Here is a 15,129-nt window from a genome sequence, read left to right as displayed (position 1 = left end):
ACGCCTGGTGCTGCAGGATTTGAGTACCTCTCAGTGTAGTGTTACTGATGGTAGCCTTTGTTACTTTGGTCCCAGCTCTCTGCAGGTCATTCATCAGGTCCCTCCATGTAGTTCTGGGATTTTTCTCACCATTCTCATGATTATTTTGACCCCACAAGATGAGATCTTGCGTGGGGCCCCAGATCGAGGGAGATAACCAATGGTCTTGTATGTCTACTCGGTAGTACTGACGGAATTCGGTCGGTACCTATAAAAGTGCCAAATTTGTTACCCATCCCTAAGCATACTCCACTGAATTTGAAAGCTTCACTTGAAGTTCAGTTCCTCATTTTCTTCCATCATGCAGATTTTGAAATAAAACTACAAATGCAACTTGCCAAGTTTATTCATTTTTATTAAGCAATACTGTTCACTTACATTCCTCCTCTTTCTCCAGTGTAATTTTTTTGATTCAATAAATTTTCTTTTCAAAAATCAACATACTGAACATGGTGAGATCCCTTGTGGATTCACGGGTAACATTCACCCGATTAGGGGACTGAATAAAAACAAAGAAAAAAAAGAACACAGCATTAAGATCTGACAGGGGTAAATTAAGGGTGAACTCTACTGTGCCTTTGACTACACCCCTCTGTAAACTGAAGACATGGATACACAGGCCCTCTGCATTATAGAGCATAAAAACTAAAGCAGGTACAAGACAGGTGTCGTTTCTAATCAAGAATGGGGAAAGATTGCTCTGTGAGGGTTTCTTGCACACATGGATTGGTCACAAAAGATTCTTTTTTTTAACAAAGTGCTTGATTGACCGCTCGCTTTACAGAGGACACAAAAACGTTGGATAAAACTGAGCACGGGGAAATTAAATTACAGCTCCTCAGAGATTGTTTTCTAAAAGAAAAAAAGAAGACCAGCTCTACACATACAAGCTAAAATGGTAACGAGAGGTTAATGAAAACAGGTCTGATTAATTAAGGCAGGCTTTCTGTAAGGCGTTAAAAAAGTCCATTGCTGTAAGATCTCAAAGGAGTTAGTCCAAAGTGTCTCAGTGTGGCTTTGCGTGAAGACATCATCCTGAGTGCAGTGTGTGAGTAGGACACAAAGTGGCCCATCTTTACATGTTTTTCTGTGCATGTAGGTGTGTGATGTGTCTGTTTATATATACTTTGGGGTTCTCACACTGCTAGGCTGGGTGCTCCTTGGTGTCCTTGTACCAGACCACTTTTTTTGGAACTGCAACACAGAAAAGAAACCAATGAGGACACATGACTGAGAAGATTAAGCATACATTTAAGAGTTATACACTGCTCAAAAAAATAAAGGGAACACTTATTACAAATATTCTAGTTGAAAATCTTTATTCATTACAAAGTGGAATGTGTTGAGAACCAAATAACATAAAAATTATCAATGGAAATCAAAATCATTAACCCATGAAGGTCTGGATTCAGAATCATACTCAAAATCAAAGTGGAAAATCAGATCACAGGCTGATCCAACTTCTGTTGAAATTCCTCAAGACAATTCAAAATGAGGCTCAGTAGTGTGTGTGGCCTCCACGTGCCTGTATACACTCCCTACAACGTCTGGGCATGCTCCTGATGAGACCACGGATGTTCTCCTGAGGGATCTCCTCCCAAACCTGGATCAGGGCATCAATAAACTCCTGGACAGTGTGTGGTGCGACGTGGCATCGGTGGATGGAACAAGATGATGTCCAGAGGTGCTCTATTGGATTCAGGTCTGGGGAATTGGCAGGACAGTCCATAACATCAATGCCTTCATCATGCAGGAACTGCTGACACACTGCAGCCACATGAGGTTGGGCATTGTCATGCATCAGAAGGAACCCAGGACCCACTGCACCAGCATATGGTCTTACAATGGGTCTGAGGATCACATCCCGGTACTTAATGGCAGTCAGGGTACCTCTGGAAGGCACATGGAGGTCTGTGCGGCCATCCAAGGATATGCCTCTCCAGACCATCACTGACCCACCACCAAACCGGTCATGCTGGAGGATGTTGCAGGCAGCAGAATGTTCTCCACGGCGTCTCCAGGCTCTGTCACGTCTGTCACATGTACTCAGTGTAAACCTGCTCTCATCCGTGAAGAGCACAGGGTGCCAATGGCGAATCTGCCAATCCTGGTGTTCTCTGGCAAATGCCAATCGGCATGCACGGTGTTGGGCTGTGAGCACAGGCCCCACTTGTGGACATCTGGTCCTCATACCACCCTCATGGAGTCTGTTTCTCACAGTTTGAGCAGAAACATGCTCATTAGTGGCCTGCTGGAGGTCATTTTGTAGGGCTCTGGCAGTGCTCCTCCTGTTCCTCCTTGCACAAACGAGCAGATAGCGGTCCTGCTGCTGGGTTGTTGTCCTTCTATGGCCCCCTTCATGTCTTCTGGTGTACCGGCCAGTCTCCTGGTATATCCTCCATGCTCTTGACACTGTGCTGGGAGACACGGCAAACCTTCTTGCCACAGCATGCATTGATGTCCCATTCTGGACGAGCTGCACTACCTGAACAACTTCTGTGGGTTGCAGACACCGCCGCATGCTACCTCTAGTGGTGAGGGTACTGGTAAAATGCAAAAGTGACCGAAAAATGGGTGAAAGGATGAGGACAGGGAAATGGTCTGTGGCCTCCACCTGCAGAACCATTCCTTTATAGGGGTTGTCTTGCTAATTGCCTCTCATTTCCACCTGTTGTCTGTTCCATTTGCACAACAGCAGGTGAAATTGATTCCCAATCAGTGTTGCTTCCTAACTGGACAGGTTGATATTACAGAAGTGTGGTTGATCTGGGGTTACATTGTAATGTTTAAGTGTTCCCTTTATTTTTTTGAGCAGTTTATAAATGGGAATGACTTGCTATTCCAGGTCTTAAACATCTGAGTGCCTCATTGTACTTGCAGACTATGTTTCACATGTAAACTAAAAGTTCAGTGCTGCGACATATCCCACGTTTGGGCAGATAGATTTATGAGGAAAGTTTGTGTAGTATATGTAGTGCAACAAACTATCAGTAGTTGCTATTTTCTTGGATTTGTCTTCTCCATCCTTCAGAGCAGTCATCTGACAGTTTTTGATCTAGAGGCACGACAGAATAATTCAGCCTGGACTTCAGGCCTTTGCCTTCATCACTTAACTATGTAACTACCAGTGCAGGTGGGGTCCCAAAACTCTAACTGGACACACGCATGGATTAAAATAATTTTACACTATTTTGAATGACTGGAATATTCAAATTAATTTAAAGAAGCGTGCAGATGGAGAGCTGTAGTAGACCAAGGCTATGAATGTACAAGCAGGCAACTCAGCTGTATCAGTCAGAAGAATATGCACTGAGGAGCCATTGGCTTCAACAGGCTCATCAGAAATCCACATTCATAGTAAAAGAAGCAAAACTGTATTCAAAGCTTCAGCACTCGTTTCTTTACATTTATTGGAGGAACACCGACCTGCACGATGCACAGAGAATGATCAGTCATTATTACTGACATGTTACAAAGATTAAGATCTAAGGGCAGAACAATTTCAAGCATGTAAACACCAGAATCCTGCAGACAGCAGAGTGGTTTATGATGTTTGCTTACCTTTCTTCTGTTTGTTGCAGATAACGTTCCATTCTGTGGAGAAAAACAGCTCACTATTAGACTCCTTGAACTGAAATCATTTCGTATTAATACAACATAAACCTGGCAGGATGCTGGCTATCAGACTAAGTGGATCTTACCTCTACTGTGATAGTTCAAAGCCTCCACTAGATGGCGACAACTAAGCAGCAGCTTCCCGTTGCTCTCATCAATGTCTGGGCGTGTGGCGGGACTGATGGAGGTAGCAATGGGAGTAGGTCTTTCATCTGGACGCTGAAAGGTGAGAACGGTCTCTTCTGGCATTTGTTGGGCATCTGTGGGCTGGGGCAGGGGGGTGTTGGCGGTAGGGTCAGTGCTGGAGCCCTCTGAGGCTGGCCTTGCCTCACTAATAAAACTGAGACCCCACTGGTTTTGCAGCAGAACGCCAATGGCGGGGCGGTCTTCCTCCAGCCCTCCAGTTGCTGCCCCCGCCTTCACCTTGGAGGCATAGCTGACTGCAGGCTGCAGCTTGGCGGGGCTGTCCTGCACAGGGAAGGCAGGTGGGGGCTTGAGCAGAGACAGACTGTCCTCCACCCACCTCTCCTTTGGGTTTGCCTTTTGAGGACGGCTAAGCCCCTTCTGACTCTCCCTGCGGAGGCTGCGCCCTTTGTGCTGCTGGCCCTTGCGTTCTTTTTCCCTGCGGTAGCTGAAGGTGTGTGCGTGGCCTGCTGTGATGGGGTCGCTTTCAGGTGAGAGCTGACGAGCCTGCAGGTCACCTCCAGAGATACAGCCTCCACCTCCTCCTCCACAGTTACCTGAGCCAGGAGACAGGCGTCGGTTGCGAATGTGTGGCTCAGAGTTGGTGGTAGAAACAAGGACTGCTGGGTCGCAGAGGGTATCGGACTCACACACAGTGTTGCTGGCTTCCCATGAACCTGAAAGAGAGGCAGCAACATGCTGGTCAAACAACTGCTGTCGTTATCACTAATGGGACACATTCAAAGAAACAGACTATAGATTACGGTTCCCTAAAACACACACACTCCCATTTGTGGCTGCAAAATGTATCCTACTCATTATTATTGCTTTAGACCAAGTCCAATGTCTAAAGCTATAGCTGCTGTTTTAGATGCAGGTTCAATATGAGAGAAAAGAACTATTAAAAAAAAAACATTTTGCAGAAAAGTTGATGTTTGTAATGTGACATGTTGTAACAGACCCCCAAAAAGTTTACATTTTTATTTTGAATAATAATAATAATAATGATAATAATAATAATAATAATAATAATAATAATAATAATAATAATAATAATAATAATAATAATAATAATAATTAGTATTAGGGATGTCACCATTGATCGTTAAGAAATTACTCTAACACATTTTTTTGTTTCGACTTTCTATCACGTGGAACAAACATCATGTGGTCTTATATTTGGTTCAGCTATCAGGGAGGTGTTTTAAGTTTAAAGCATGTTTCCATGTGAATCAGCTGACTGAAGGTGTTGCTCACAGCAGAGACGCTCAGCTGGGGGCTGCAGCTGAGTGACAGGTCTCCACCAGCGCTTTCTTTTCTCTGCCATCAGACTGATTCTGACCCGGCTGACACCTGACCACGTTCACATGCTTATTTTTCTCAATAAGAACAAGTAGACAGAAAACTTGACACTGTGAGTCTGAAATATGTTTCGGTTCAGTTCTCTTGTTGAAGTCTGAGCCTTCACTTTTATGACTGTATGTCCGTGGAGATTATGAGCCTGCTCCTCACGTTGATATTCAGCATGTTTAACATTTTGAACACCTCAATGCGATCCATAGCTATTCAGTTCTGTCAGTTATATACATTGTGTCATGAAGTAAAGTTTGATTCAGGTGAAAAAACACATTTGGCATTATTTTTGACATGGAAAACGTTTACATTTTTTTAACTCTTAATCGATAATTGATCGTTAAAACTTCCAAAAATCGATCACGGAAAATACTTGAAATTTACATCCCTAGTATATACATATATATTTTTTAAAGATTCTCTAACCCAGTTGTCTTGCCACTAGGTCCTCGTCAAGATTCACTATTATTAATTTCACCTGTTGGCGGTCGTAACGTTGAGGCTAATCAGTGTACATATGTTCATTGAGTACACGTTCATCATGACTGTAGCGAAACTGAAGAACTGTAATATAACCACTCAAACAATTTTGAACTTAATGAAAATAAATATATGACATTTTGCTCTTTGCTGATGAACCAGCTGTGTGTCTTAACAAGTGTTTGGTATCACATTCTCCATTTGGGAACAGATCCATAAAATATTTTTGCACTTTCATATTAACAAACAAGCAGGCTGGATGACACGTTGTCATGTGACTTCGTCGTGCCGGCAGACTTTACTATTTGCTGAGTCTTGCCACAAATAACGAGATGTCCTGGTACTGAATTAAGATAAGATACTCCTTTATTCGTCCCATTGGGGAAATTCATGGAGTTACAGCAGCAAACAAAAAGGTGTACAGTACAAGAATTTAACAAGAATATATATAGAAAAAAAAGTTCATCAGAGACCACAGCTTGGCCACCAAAACGGGTGAATCAACAGACTTGAGTTCTTTTTAGTCAGTGACGTGCGGTGAGGTTCATAGCTGGTGAGGCACTGACACTGGAGTCAGATTTACAAATTTATGAGCCAAACAGTTCGGTTTGAAAGGAGTGGGTTATTTTCTGATCTGATGTTTGAAGCAGATCTATAAGCTCCGGCCTTCCTTCATTAATTGGATCCCATTTCGACTTGGAGTCCAGTTTTGAGAAATTGTTATGGTTAGATATAATATCTTCCACGATTGGCTTTCAATTAGAGCAAAATTTTAGAATGGATGGACTGCAGCTGTGCATTGATTTTGAAATTGCAGCTTTCTGTCTGCTTAGAAGAACAGCAGCAATGTGAACCTGTGTGCTCTCGTCAGGCCCCTTCAGTGAGGGAGAGTACTGTCTGCCTCACCTCGCACTTTTTTATCTGCGGTTTTATGTGATCAGCAAAACTAAAAATGTAACACAAATACGAAATACATTAGCCTGACTGTGGAAAACTACAGTGCATATTAAAAGTGTCTGATAACATTATATTGGAGACAGAAACAGGCACACGCCAATTACAAGCCTCAACCCAGTCAGTGAACGATTGCGCAATCTGAGGTCTGCCTCACCTGACTGCACGTGCCTGTTTTAAATATACTGAATATGCACTTGTTTAGAATAAATCATTTTCTTTGGGAGACTGTGCGTCCTCTCTCTTGTGCGTCCTCTCTCTTGTGCGTCCTCTCTCTTGTGCGTCCTCTCTCTTGTGCGTCCTCTCTCTGTGTCTGTGCCTCCTCTCTGTGTCTGTGCCTCTTCTCTCTGTGCGTCCCTCCAGCTTCAAGCTGACAGCACCAGTGAGAGTCAAAAAGGATTAAATGAAACACATGAATGAGTGTGTCCTTGCTTCAGCTGGTTACAGTTAGTTGTTCTATTATGTATTTATCTCTGAACTGCAACAGCGCTGTTTGGTCTCATTTACACTTTCTTTCCTTTGTGAAACATTTTAATTGTTTTTTTATTACTTTGGGTTGCTTTGCTCTATAATATTGTCATGTGAGGTAAATGCTAGTGTCAACTGGTCTGTATTTACAATAAATACATCATCAATACTCTCCTTGCTAGCTGGAGTGAAAACCTCTATTGCCCTCTTGAAACCATGCCTGAAAAACATTCTGGAAGTTCAAAATGAGAAGCTGTGTACCCCAACGTTTCAAACAAGGGTGTTGACTTCAATGCTGAAACTATTAGTTGAAAGCTGAGCTCACTGAAGTCACAATGATAAGTGTTACCAATTATTTCGTTTTTGAACATTGGAAGAAAAAACTCTTAGTCTAACTCTGTTTTCTGATTTTCCCTCAGGATCAAAAGGACTTCTTGTCAGAAAGAAGGTTTCTTTTCATCCATCTTACCACTGAACAGGAGGAAGCATGTGATTGAGTGAGTATTGTAAGGTTGTTGAGGAGCACAGATTTACGAAGTACACATAGGCTTCTGCATGCGAGTCAACCTTTTCCATTACATGCACCAGCACGTCAAGACCGGACCACACAGAATCAACAAAGTGATGTGCGTGGTACTGCCATAGACTGGATAAATATAGGACGTAGTATCCGTGACGGCACCCATCTGTTTCTGAAGTGCTGTTTTGAAGCCAACACTTTTATCATTTTGAATAATTTTCGGGAATGAGCAGCGTCGCACAAAGAATCTTGGGACATGGGAGGCCGTGAAGGACTGTAGCGGTGTGTCCTGCAGGAAGAGGGAAAAGAAGGCCACATCTGTGGGCTGCATTTGAAGGAGCCTTCGAAATGGGACAGCCATCAGGCAGCGTTGAGACGTAATCCACAGCCTCCATAGGATGCAGACCCTGAATTTGGACACAGCTATAGTGTGAGATAAAGAGGCAGGGTTTGAGCCTCCTCGCCAACAGCTGTGTTCCAGCCTGTGAGTCAAGTCAGCCGTGTCCTTATATCTGAATTTCCCTTAGGGATTAATAAAGTACATTCTGTTCTATTGTATTTGGACAACAACTCGTTATCTAAATATTGTGTCAGAAAAAAAATTTGCCCCCCATACAGTGTGTGCTGAGAGAAATAAGCTATTCAGGTTGAAGCCGTTTCTTGAACCAAGCTGTAAACATGTTTATTTCTGCTGCAAAAATCGTCTTTTTTAAAATTGGTGTGTATGTGGTTTCCGGTGTTTTTGCAGCAAGCCTCAAGTGGACGCTTAATGAATTGCAGTTTATAACACTTCTACTTTGTATTTTGAGACTGGAGGTTGCTGCTTGGGTGCTGCACTATTTTGGCATATCTTATAAATGTACAAAACAAGAATAATAAAAAAATGCCCTGACTCATGTTAAATCATTTATTTGGAGACTACAGTAGTGCATGTTTAACTGGCTGCATAAAATGTTTCAATTATACTATCTGATATGAATGGCAGGTCCCATAAATTAGAACATGTGATGTGCATCTTCAGTTGTTAGTACTTGGATTCCATCACTTACTAAAGAAAAAGACAAACATTTGTAGTACACATGAGTAGGTTTTAGGGGTTACAGTCTATCATAGCAAAGTCCATAATTACATCACAACTGTGCATTGCTTAATAATGCCAGGGTGAAAACATTGATTTGATAATTAATTAAGAGAATTGTTCTATTAGCGTTCTTGTTTAATAATGTACAATCAACACTTCAATCTGTCACTACTATCAAAGAATACCACCGGGCAGGCTAACGGGAAACATGTTCTTGGCAGCAATGAGCTGTTAGGAAACCAACTCTAAACAGGTTTGGATTGTAGGACTACTGTACTTCGGTGTTACAGATTTAGACGGAACACTACACTCGGTGTTTCGGTTGAAGATGTGACCCTGTGAACTGACGACTGAAAGGCGAACGTGACAGTGGTTGTAGCTTTAACAGCCGTTGAAACACGACGAGTGCTCGTGAATGCATCCTAGTTATAATTTCAAAAAGGTGCCCATGAAATTTGTCTCTTACAATTACTAAAGCCAATCGACAACCACAGGCGCATACGGCTAAAAGTCGCCTGTTAACAGGGTCACTATTTAAACCAAAACACCGGCCTGCCCGCTCCGAAGCGCGACACTGAAAATGTTTTTGTGCGACTTAACCAGAAACATCGTCTCAACCACGATGGACATTCGAGATTAAGTAGGCTTAAAATACAATACGGGCGCTCCCTTGGCGTATTGTCCATTCGTAAATATGCTACAGTCCCTGGAGGTTGTGCTTCCAGCTAACAAGGCAGCAAACTCGGTGTAACGTGCCAGCGCCGGTGTTAGCAAACTTTAATTAGCAACGTCATAGTGAGACGAACTTCACTACACGGAGCATCCCTCCTTTCATTTGAGCGTTGAGTAAAGTTCAACAATGGAAGCTGTTGTCGTTGAGGCTTTCTGTCTTAGCGTACTGTGATATTTATAGCTAGCTAGCATGTTAGCCGCAGTCAAAGTTTCGTAACCCCCATTCAAAGCGGCGCGCAGGCTGCTAGCGATGCTAGCACGGCTGCTAACGCCGTCGGCAGAGCGACAAAAATACGGACTCTGAAAGTGATGAACTCGCGTCAGAAGAGTCAGTGAGGTGTTCAGACTTACCGGTTTTGATATGCATGTCTTTCTGTTCGATGTGTCGTTGAAGCTAACCTTTTGGTAACTTTTGTTTACAGCGTTTAGAAGACGTCGGCTTGTCTGATGAGTCTTGTGTGGCCACCCGGAAGCGACACGAGAATGTGGGCGGAAGAGGAAGTCCTTGCATATAAGCGGTCCGGCGGGAAACTTTGAGGGAATTCTCCTACAACGCTAACTGATGAAGGAAATGAAGGAGCATTATTCCAAAGAGAGCTACCGGGTTGTTGTTTTTTACTTTATTTTAGATGTACATAACAAACAATGGGCAAATTCAGAAGGCGCATCATACATAAACAATCATTAAGGACACAGAAACATTACAGCTTCAGTTGTTAATTTAAGGTAAATGAGAAAATTATACATACATAGAAAAAAAATAATAGAATAAGTTGAGTAAGGAGAGGGAATCATTTTATAATTCAGTGGGGAATTCTTTTATTAATCGTATATTTTAAGTGCTCTTGGTCCTTTCATTATTTTCAATGATTTTAGGTTTATTTGGAATTCATTTAGAAAAACAACAAATTTGAGGGAGATTTCATAGTTCTGTTTTTATGAATGAAGAATTTTGAGAGGCACAGGATTATGTTACAACAGATTTAATCAATTTTACTTTTTAATACCAAACTGAAAGTTATGTCATTTATTGAAAAGGTAATTGGAATGGATTTAATTTTTACTTTTAACCATTCATGGATATCAGTCCAGAAGGTCTTCACAGTTTGGCATGAGAAAAAAACATGGTTCGTCGACTCAACTTCATTTTCCCAAAGGGGGCATAAACTGTCTTCAAATTTAAAGCGTGCACAGAGTAATTATTTTGAAGGATAAATATTGTTTATAATTTTAAAGTTTGTGTATTTTGCTTTGAGTGGTATAGAGAATGTGAGATACATCGTTCTTATTTTTTTCGTTGATTTTTTGTCAAATTTGTGTAAAATATCATTCCTGTTCTGTCTACCTGGGAATAGTATTTCATTAAGATTATTCTTATCAATTTATAATTACATTTTTTATCTAGAACTGACAATCCTTGAATGGACAAGGTAGTTATGGAGCTATTCTTTGGTGTGTAATCATATTTTTGTTAGGAATACAAATTGTTGGGAAAGTGCTTTGTGGAGTTTAATAAAATCAGATTCTGGGGGATTGAAATTATGTTTGCTACAGAATTGTTCATAATAAGAGCGCTACAAAGATGGAAAACGTTGGAATGTGTTTGCCTAATGGACTGCCGGAATATAAAGAAATGATAGATTAGTGGGTTTAAGATGCGTGGCAAAATGAAAGATTGGGTAGGTCATATTTTGAAATTCAGAGTACAGTGGGAAAAGAAAAATATTATGTTAAGTGCAAGAGAAGAAGTTCAATAGTAATAACTAGGCTCAGGCATTGTGGGCTCAAGAGTGGGCTGGTCCTGATAGATAAGCACCCTGATGGAAAATGTGACTGTGGGGACGTGAAAGAAGGACGCTGTTTATAGACCTGCAAACAGTTAGAGAAACAGTTTTAAGCATGAGGACGTGGCTAAACTTGGACAACTGGATGAAAGTTAAGAGACTGTTGTAACAACTGCACAGAACCGGAATATGCAAACAAATAAGACATGATCTAAGGACTTGAATCATCGACCTGAGGAGGGCAGCAATACGCCGTTGTTGCGTCTAGCCTGCCTTACCCAAAGAAGGAGAACTCATGCGATAACCATGTGGCGGGGGAACAGTGCATCATTATATAACGACCATTGAAGTAATTGGATGACCTAAAATAAAGAATAATATATATACAAAATAAGAACTCTAAAGACTGAGTGTTACTTCTAGGTTTGATAATTTTAGCATAATATTTCGTTTTGTGTTCATAATAATAATAATAATAATAATAATAATAATAATAATAATAATAATAATAATGATACATTTATTTATATAGCAGCTTTTTGTAAAGGTTTACAAAGTGCTTTACAGAGTGCAAGACATGGCGAGACAAAAAACACAAAAGCACATGACAATGGTTTAAGAGAACTAAAATGAGTTGAGTAAAAGACAATCAGGGTTCCCACATGTTCTGGAAAACCGGGAAAACCTGGAAAACAGTTGACCAGAAAAAGTCAAATGAAAAATCACATATAGTCCTGGAAAATCATTCCAACATGGCTGCGTGCGACCTGACCCTATTAACAAAACGCATTCCCATTCATTGAAAGTTGAGTGCACGCTGTGCTGGAAAAGACAGAGACACTGCACAACTTTTTTCACATCTTTTCTCCTTCACTTGGTCATAATCATGCATTCACAGAAAACGGGGTATACTGTCTAGTTTTATGGTACATTAACACTGTAGAGTGCTCTTTTGATTCAAAGAGCCTTATATTTAAGTTATAGTGTGACCAGTGGAGTCAGACAGAGAGCTTAGGGGTCTGTGCCTCACAACTTTCTCTGCAGGCTGAGAGCTCAGTTACCATACTTACCAGCTTACTTACCTACCATACATACCAGCTCAGTTGTTCTCAAAGTGTGGTCCTGGGACCCCTGGGGGTCCGCGAACCATAGCGTGGGGGTCCGTGAAATACTTTGAATACATTTCTAATAAATTATAAAATCGTGTTGTGTCATTAAAAAACAGCACATACACCATTGTTATGATACCATTTGGTGGCTCGAAGGGATATGTGAGTCTTGCTACTGTTAATTTTCTGAAAGTGTTTTAGATCAATTACTTGAAAAGTATAAATGTTGTCATGTTGAGTCCACAAGGAATGAAATGACCCTCTGTTTTAAAGTATACAAGTGGTATTTACTTGATTCAAATTGAAGTGTTATCTGTTTATCACTATGGTACAGGTCTGAAGTATTTACATTGATACGTTTCACAATACAAATAGTTCCAAGGCCATCTAAGAGTGCAAATGGTAGTTAGCATGCGCTTTAGTGATGGGAAGTTCGGCTCTTTTCAGAGAGCGATTAGGGTTAGGATTAGGGTTGTGATTAGGGTTAGGGTTGTGATTAGGGTTAGGATTAGGGTTGTGATAAGGGTTAGGGTTAGGGTTGTGATTAGGATTAGGGTTAGGGTTGTGATAAGGGTTAGGGTTAGGGTTGTGATAAGGGTTAGGGTTAGGGTTGTGATTAGGGTTAGGGTTAGGGTTGTGATAAGGGTTAGGGTTGTGATTGGGGTTAGGGTTATGATTAGGGTTAGGGTTATGATTAGGGTTAGGATTCGGGTTAGGGATAGGGTTAGGGATAGGAACCAGAACCGGACTCAAGCAAACAGAACCAGAACCAAACTGGAGCAAACATTGTTAATGTCCTCAGGTTGGCATTGAAAAAATCAGATGCCTCAGGTTGGATGGGCTGATCCGATTTCTCCTCTCAGTGAGTTTTTGCCTGGTCTTCAAGAAGACTCTCTCTGAAGGAACAGATGAAGCCAGGATAAACCGCCTCCCCTCCATCACCTGTATCCTATATCCTCATATGTGATTGGCCGCATGGCCGCCATGCTGACCAATCAAAACAAAGTTCTGCTGTGAGCAGAGCTGGGGCTGAGCACTGTGAGAGCTAAGCAGGAAAGGAAAAAACTGGGAGCTGGCTCTCTCACGATGCGAGCCGGCTCTTCTGATTCACTATAAAGCATCGGCTCTCAGAGCCACAGCTTTTGATCATGACACATCACTAATGTGCTTAATCTGTGTTACAATTATGAGGGGGCCTTGGACAATTTCCTCACCTGTAAGGGGTCCCTGGCGGCTCTAGCTAGTAGGAGTTCAAACTCCTGATAGTGAAAACAAATGGAACAAAAAGAGCGACACAGCTGCACAGAAACTCCACGTTGTAGACATCGCTGATCATAATAGACATCGCCATGCAGGAAGAAAGTTTACATTTTTTAAATATCTGAGAGATCTTCAAATACAGAGTGCGTCTTTACACCGGTGCGATTTTCTCAGAGTTTACGGTAACTCAAATAAATAAACGTGAGATTTTTTATATCAACCATTTAGCAGGATGAATATCATGATTAAGCAGGTATATTTTGAGTTTGAGTTGAGTTGAGGAATATTTGCGGCCATTTTTGTCATTCAGTTCTATTTAGGTCATTAATGCACTGATCCTCTGATCATTCTTATTATGTAATTATTTCAGTAAGGCAGCTTCCTGATTCCTTTGCTGGTTCTTTTTTACTTAGCTAATTTTATTTTTTTTGAGAAAAGAGAAAGCTGAGATGTTGCCCATCATTGTTACTTGGTTGCACTAATAAAGTGAAGTGCTGTACATCTGTGGTTGAATTATTCTATTATCAATTTGCCATCATTTTTAAGTATGTAAGAGATTGATTTCATTGATAGCCATAGACTACATGTCTTTCAATGTAGACTTCCACTGAGAGGAACATATTAGACTATTTAGGAACTAAATTAGGAACTAAATTTAGACTGTCATACCAGCTTGATCATCAATGAAAATGTCCTGGAAAATGATCTCTGGAAAAGAGTGGGAACCCTGGACAATAATAAAGTCATGCAGAAATTAAAAAGTCAGTGAGGAGTTAAGAAGTAAAATCACATTTAAAAAGTGTGTTTTTTTAGAAGAGATTTAAAAGAGGACAAGGATGTGGCTTGCCTGATCTCCTCCGGCAGGTCACAGAGTGACGGGGCCCTGACTGCAAAGGCCCGGTCGCCTCTGGTTTTAAACTTTACTCTGGGAAGTTCCAAGAGGGACCTGTTGGGGGATCTCAGGCAGCAGTTGGGGACATACATCCTTAGACACTATAGGTACTCAGGGGGCAGTCCATTTAAGGTTTTAAAAGTGAGTGTTAAAATCTTAAAATCAATTCTACAACCCACAGGAAAACCAGTGAAGGGAGGCTAAAATCGGTGTGATGTGTTCCCTTTTATTTGTGTGTGTGAGGAGTCTGGCAGCGGCGTTTTTGACCAACTGGAGTTTTGAGAGGTTGTGTTTGCTTAGGCAGGTGTAGAGTAAGTTACAGTAATCTAATCGGGAAGTGATGAATGCATGGGTGACAATTTCGAGGATATGATGTGAAAGGAAGGGCCTGATCAACATAAATCAACTTATAGGCTACAAACATAAAGCAACCAACAAACTACTGAGACCCATAGGGGACATGGAGAAAAAAAAAATTAAGGTTTATCCTGTTGAACCTATTGCGAGATCTAATTTCATGTTTTAATCTCATCAAGTGGGTTATTTGATCCCAGGGGGAAGCAGAACATCAACAACAGCAGAGGGCACACCATAGAGGGAGATTTTTAGTCTTAAACTGGGCCTTATTTATGGTATCCAGTCGGAACGGTTTTAACACA

The 15,129-nt window shown here is 41.3% G+C and overlaps 1 protein-coding gene across 1 annotated transcript; it reads right to left on the bottom strand.

Annotated features, from left to right (window-relative positions):
* Window positions 1-377: 377 nt before the first annotated feature.
* Window positions 378-9,935, bottom strand: si:ch211-214j24.10 (uncharacterized protein LOC558894 homolog). The gene is made up of 4 exons (XM_034673123.1): window positions 9,777-9,935; window positions 3,741-4,514; window positions 3,601-3,633; window positions 378-1,233 (listed from the first exon to the last, which is right to left on the bottom strand). Exons 1-4 carry the CDS (start codon window positions 9,790-9,792, stop codon window positions 1,184-1,186), a joined length of 873 nt encoding a protein of 290 aa, XP_034529014.1. The 5' UTR covers window positions 9,793-9,935; the 3' UTR covers window positions 378-1,183.
* Between the last annotated feature and the right edge of the window lie 5,194 nt (window positions 9,936-15,129).

The sequence above is a fragment of the Notolabrus celidotus genome, chromosome 21 (assembly GCF_009762535.1).
Source record: "Notolabrus celidotus isolate fNotCel1 chromosome 21, fNotCel1.pri, whole genome shotgun sequence".
In the NCBI taxonomy this organism is placed as follows: Eukaryota; Metazoa; Chordata; class Actinopteri; order Labriformes; family Labridae; genus Notolabrus; species Notolabrus celidotus.
Note: the sequence above shows the minus strand (reverse complement) of the source record. Positions and strands in the feature narration are given on the sequence as shown.

Bases quoted from the DNA above. Each gene is read 5' to 3' on its own strand.
- si:ch211-214j24.10 (XM_034673123.1), bottom strand. The intron at 3,634-3,740 runs GTAAGATCCACT...TTTTCTCCACAG, and splicing joins TTTGAACTATCACAGTAGAG to AATGGAACGTTATCTGCAAC. The intron at 1,234-3,600 runs GTAAGCAAACAT...TCTGTGTTGCAG, and splicing joins CTGCAACAAACAGAAGAAAG to TTCCAAAAAAAGTGGTCTGG.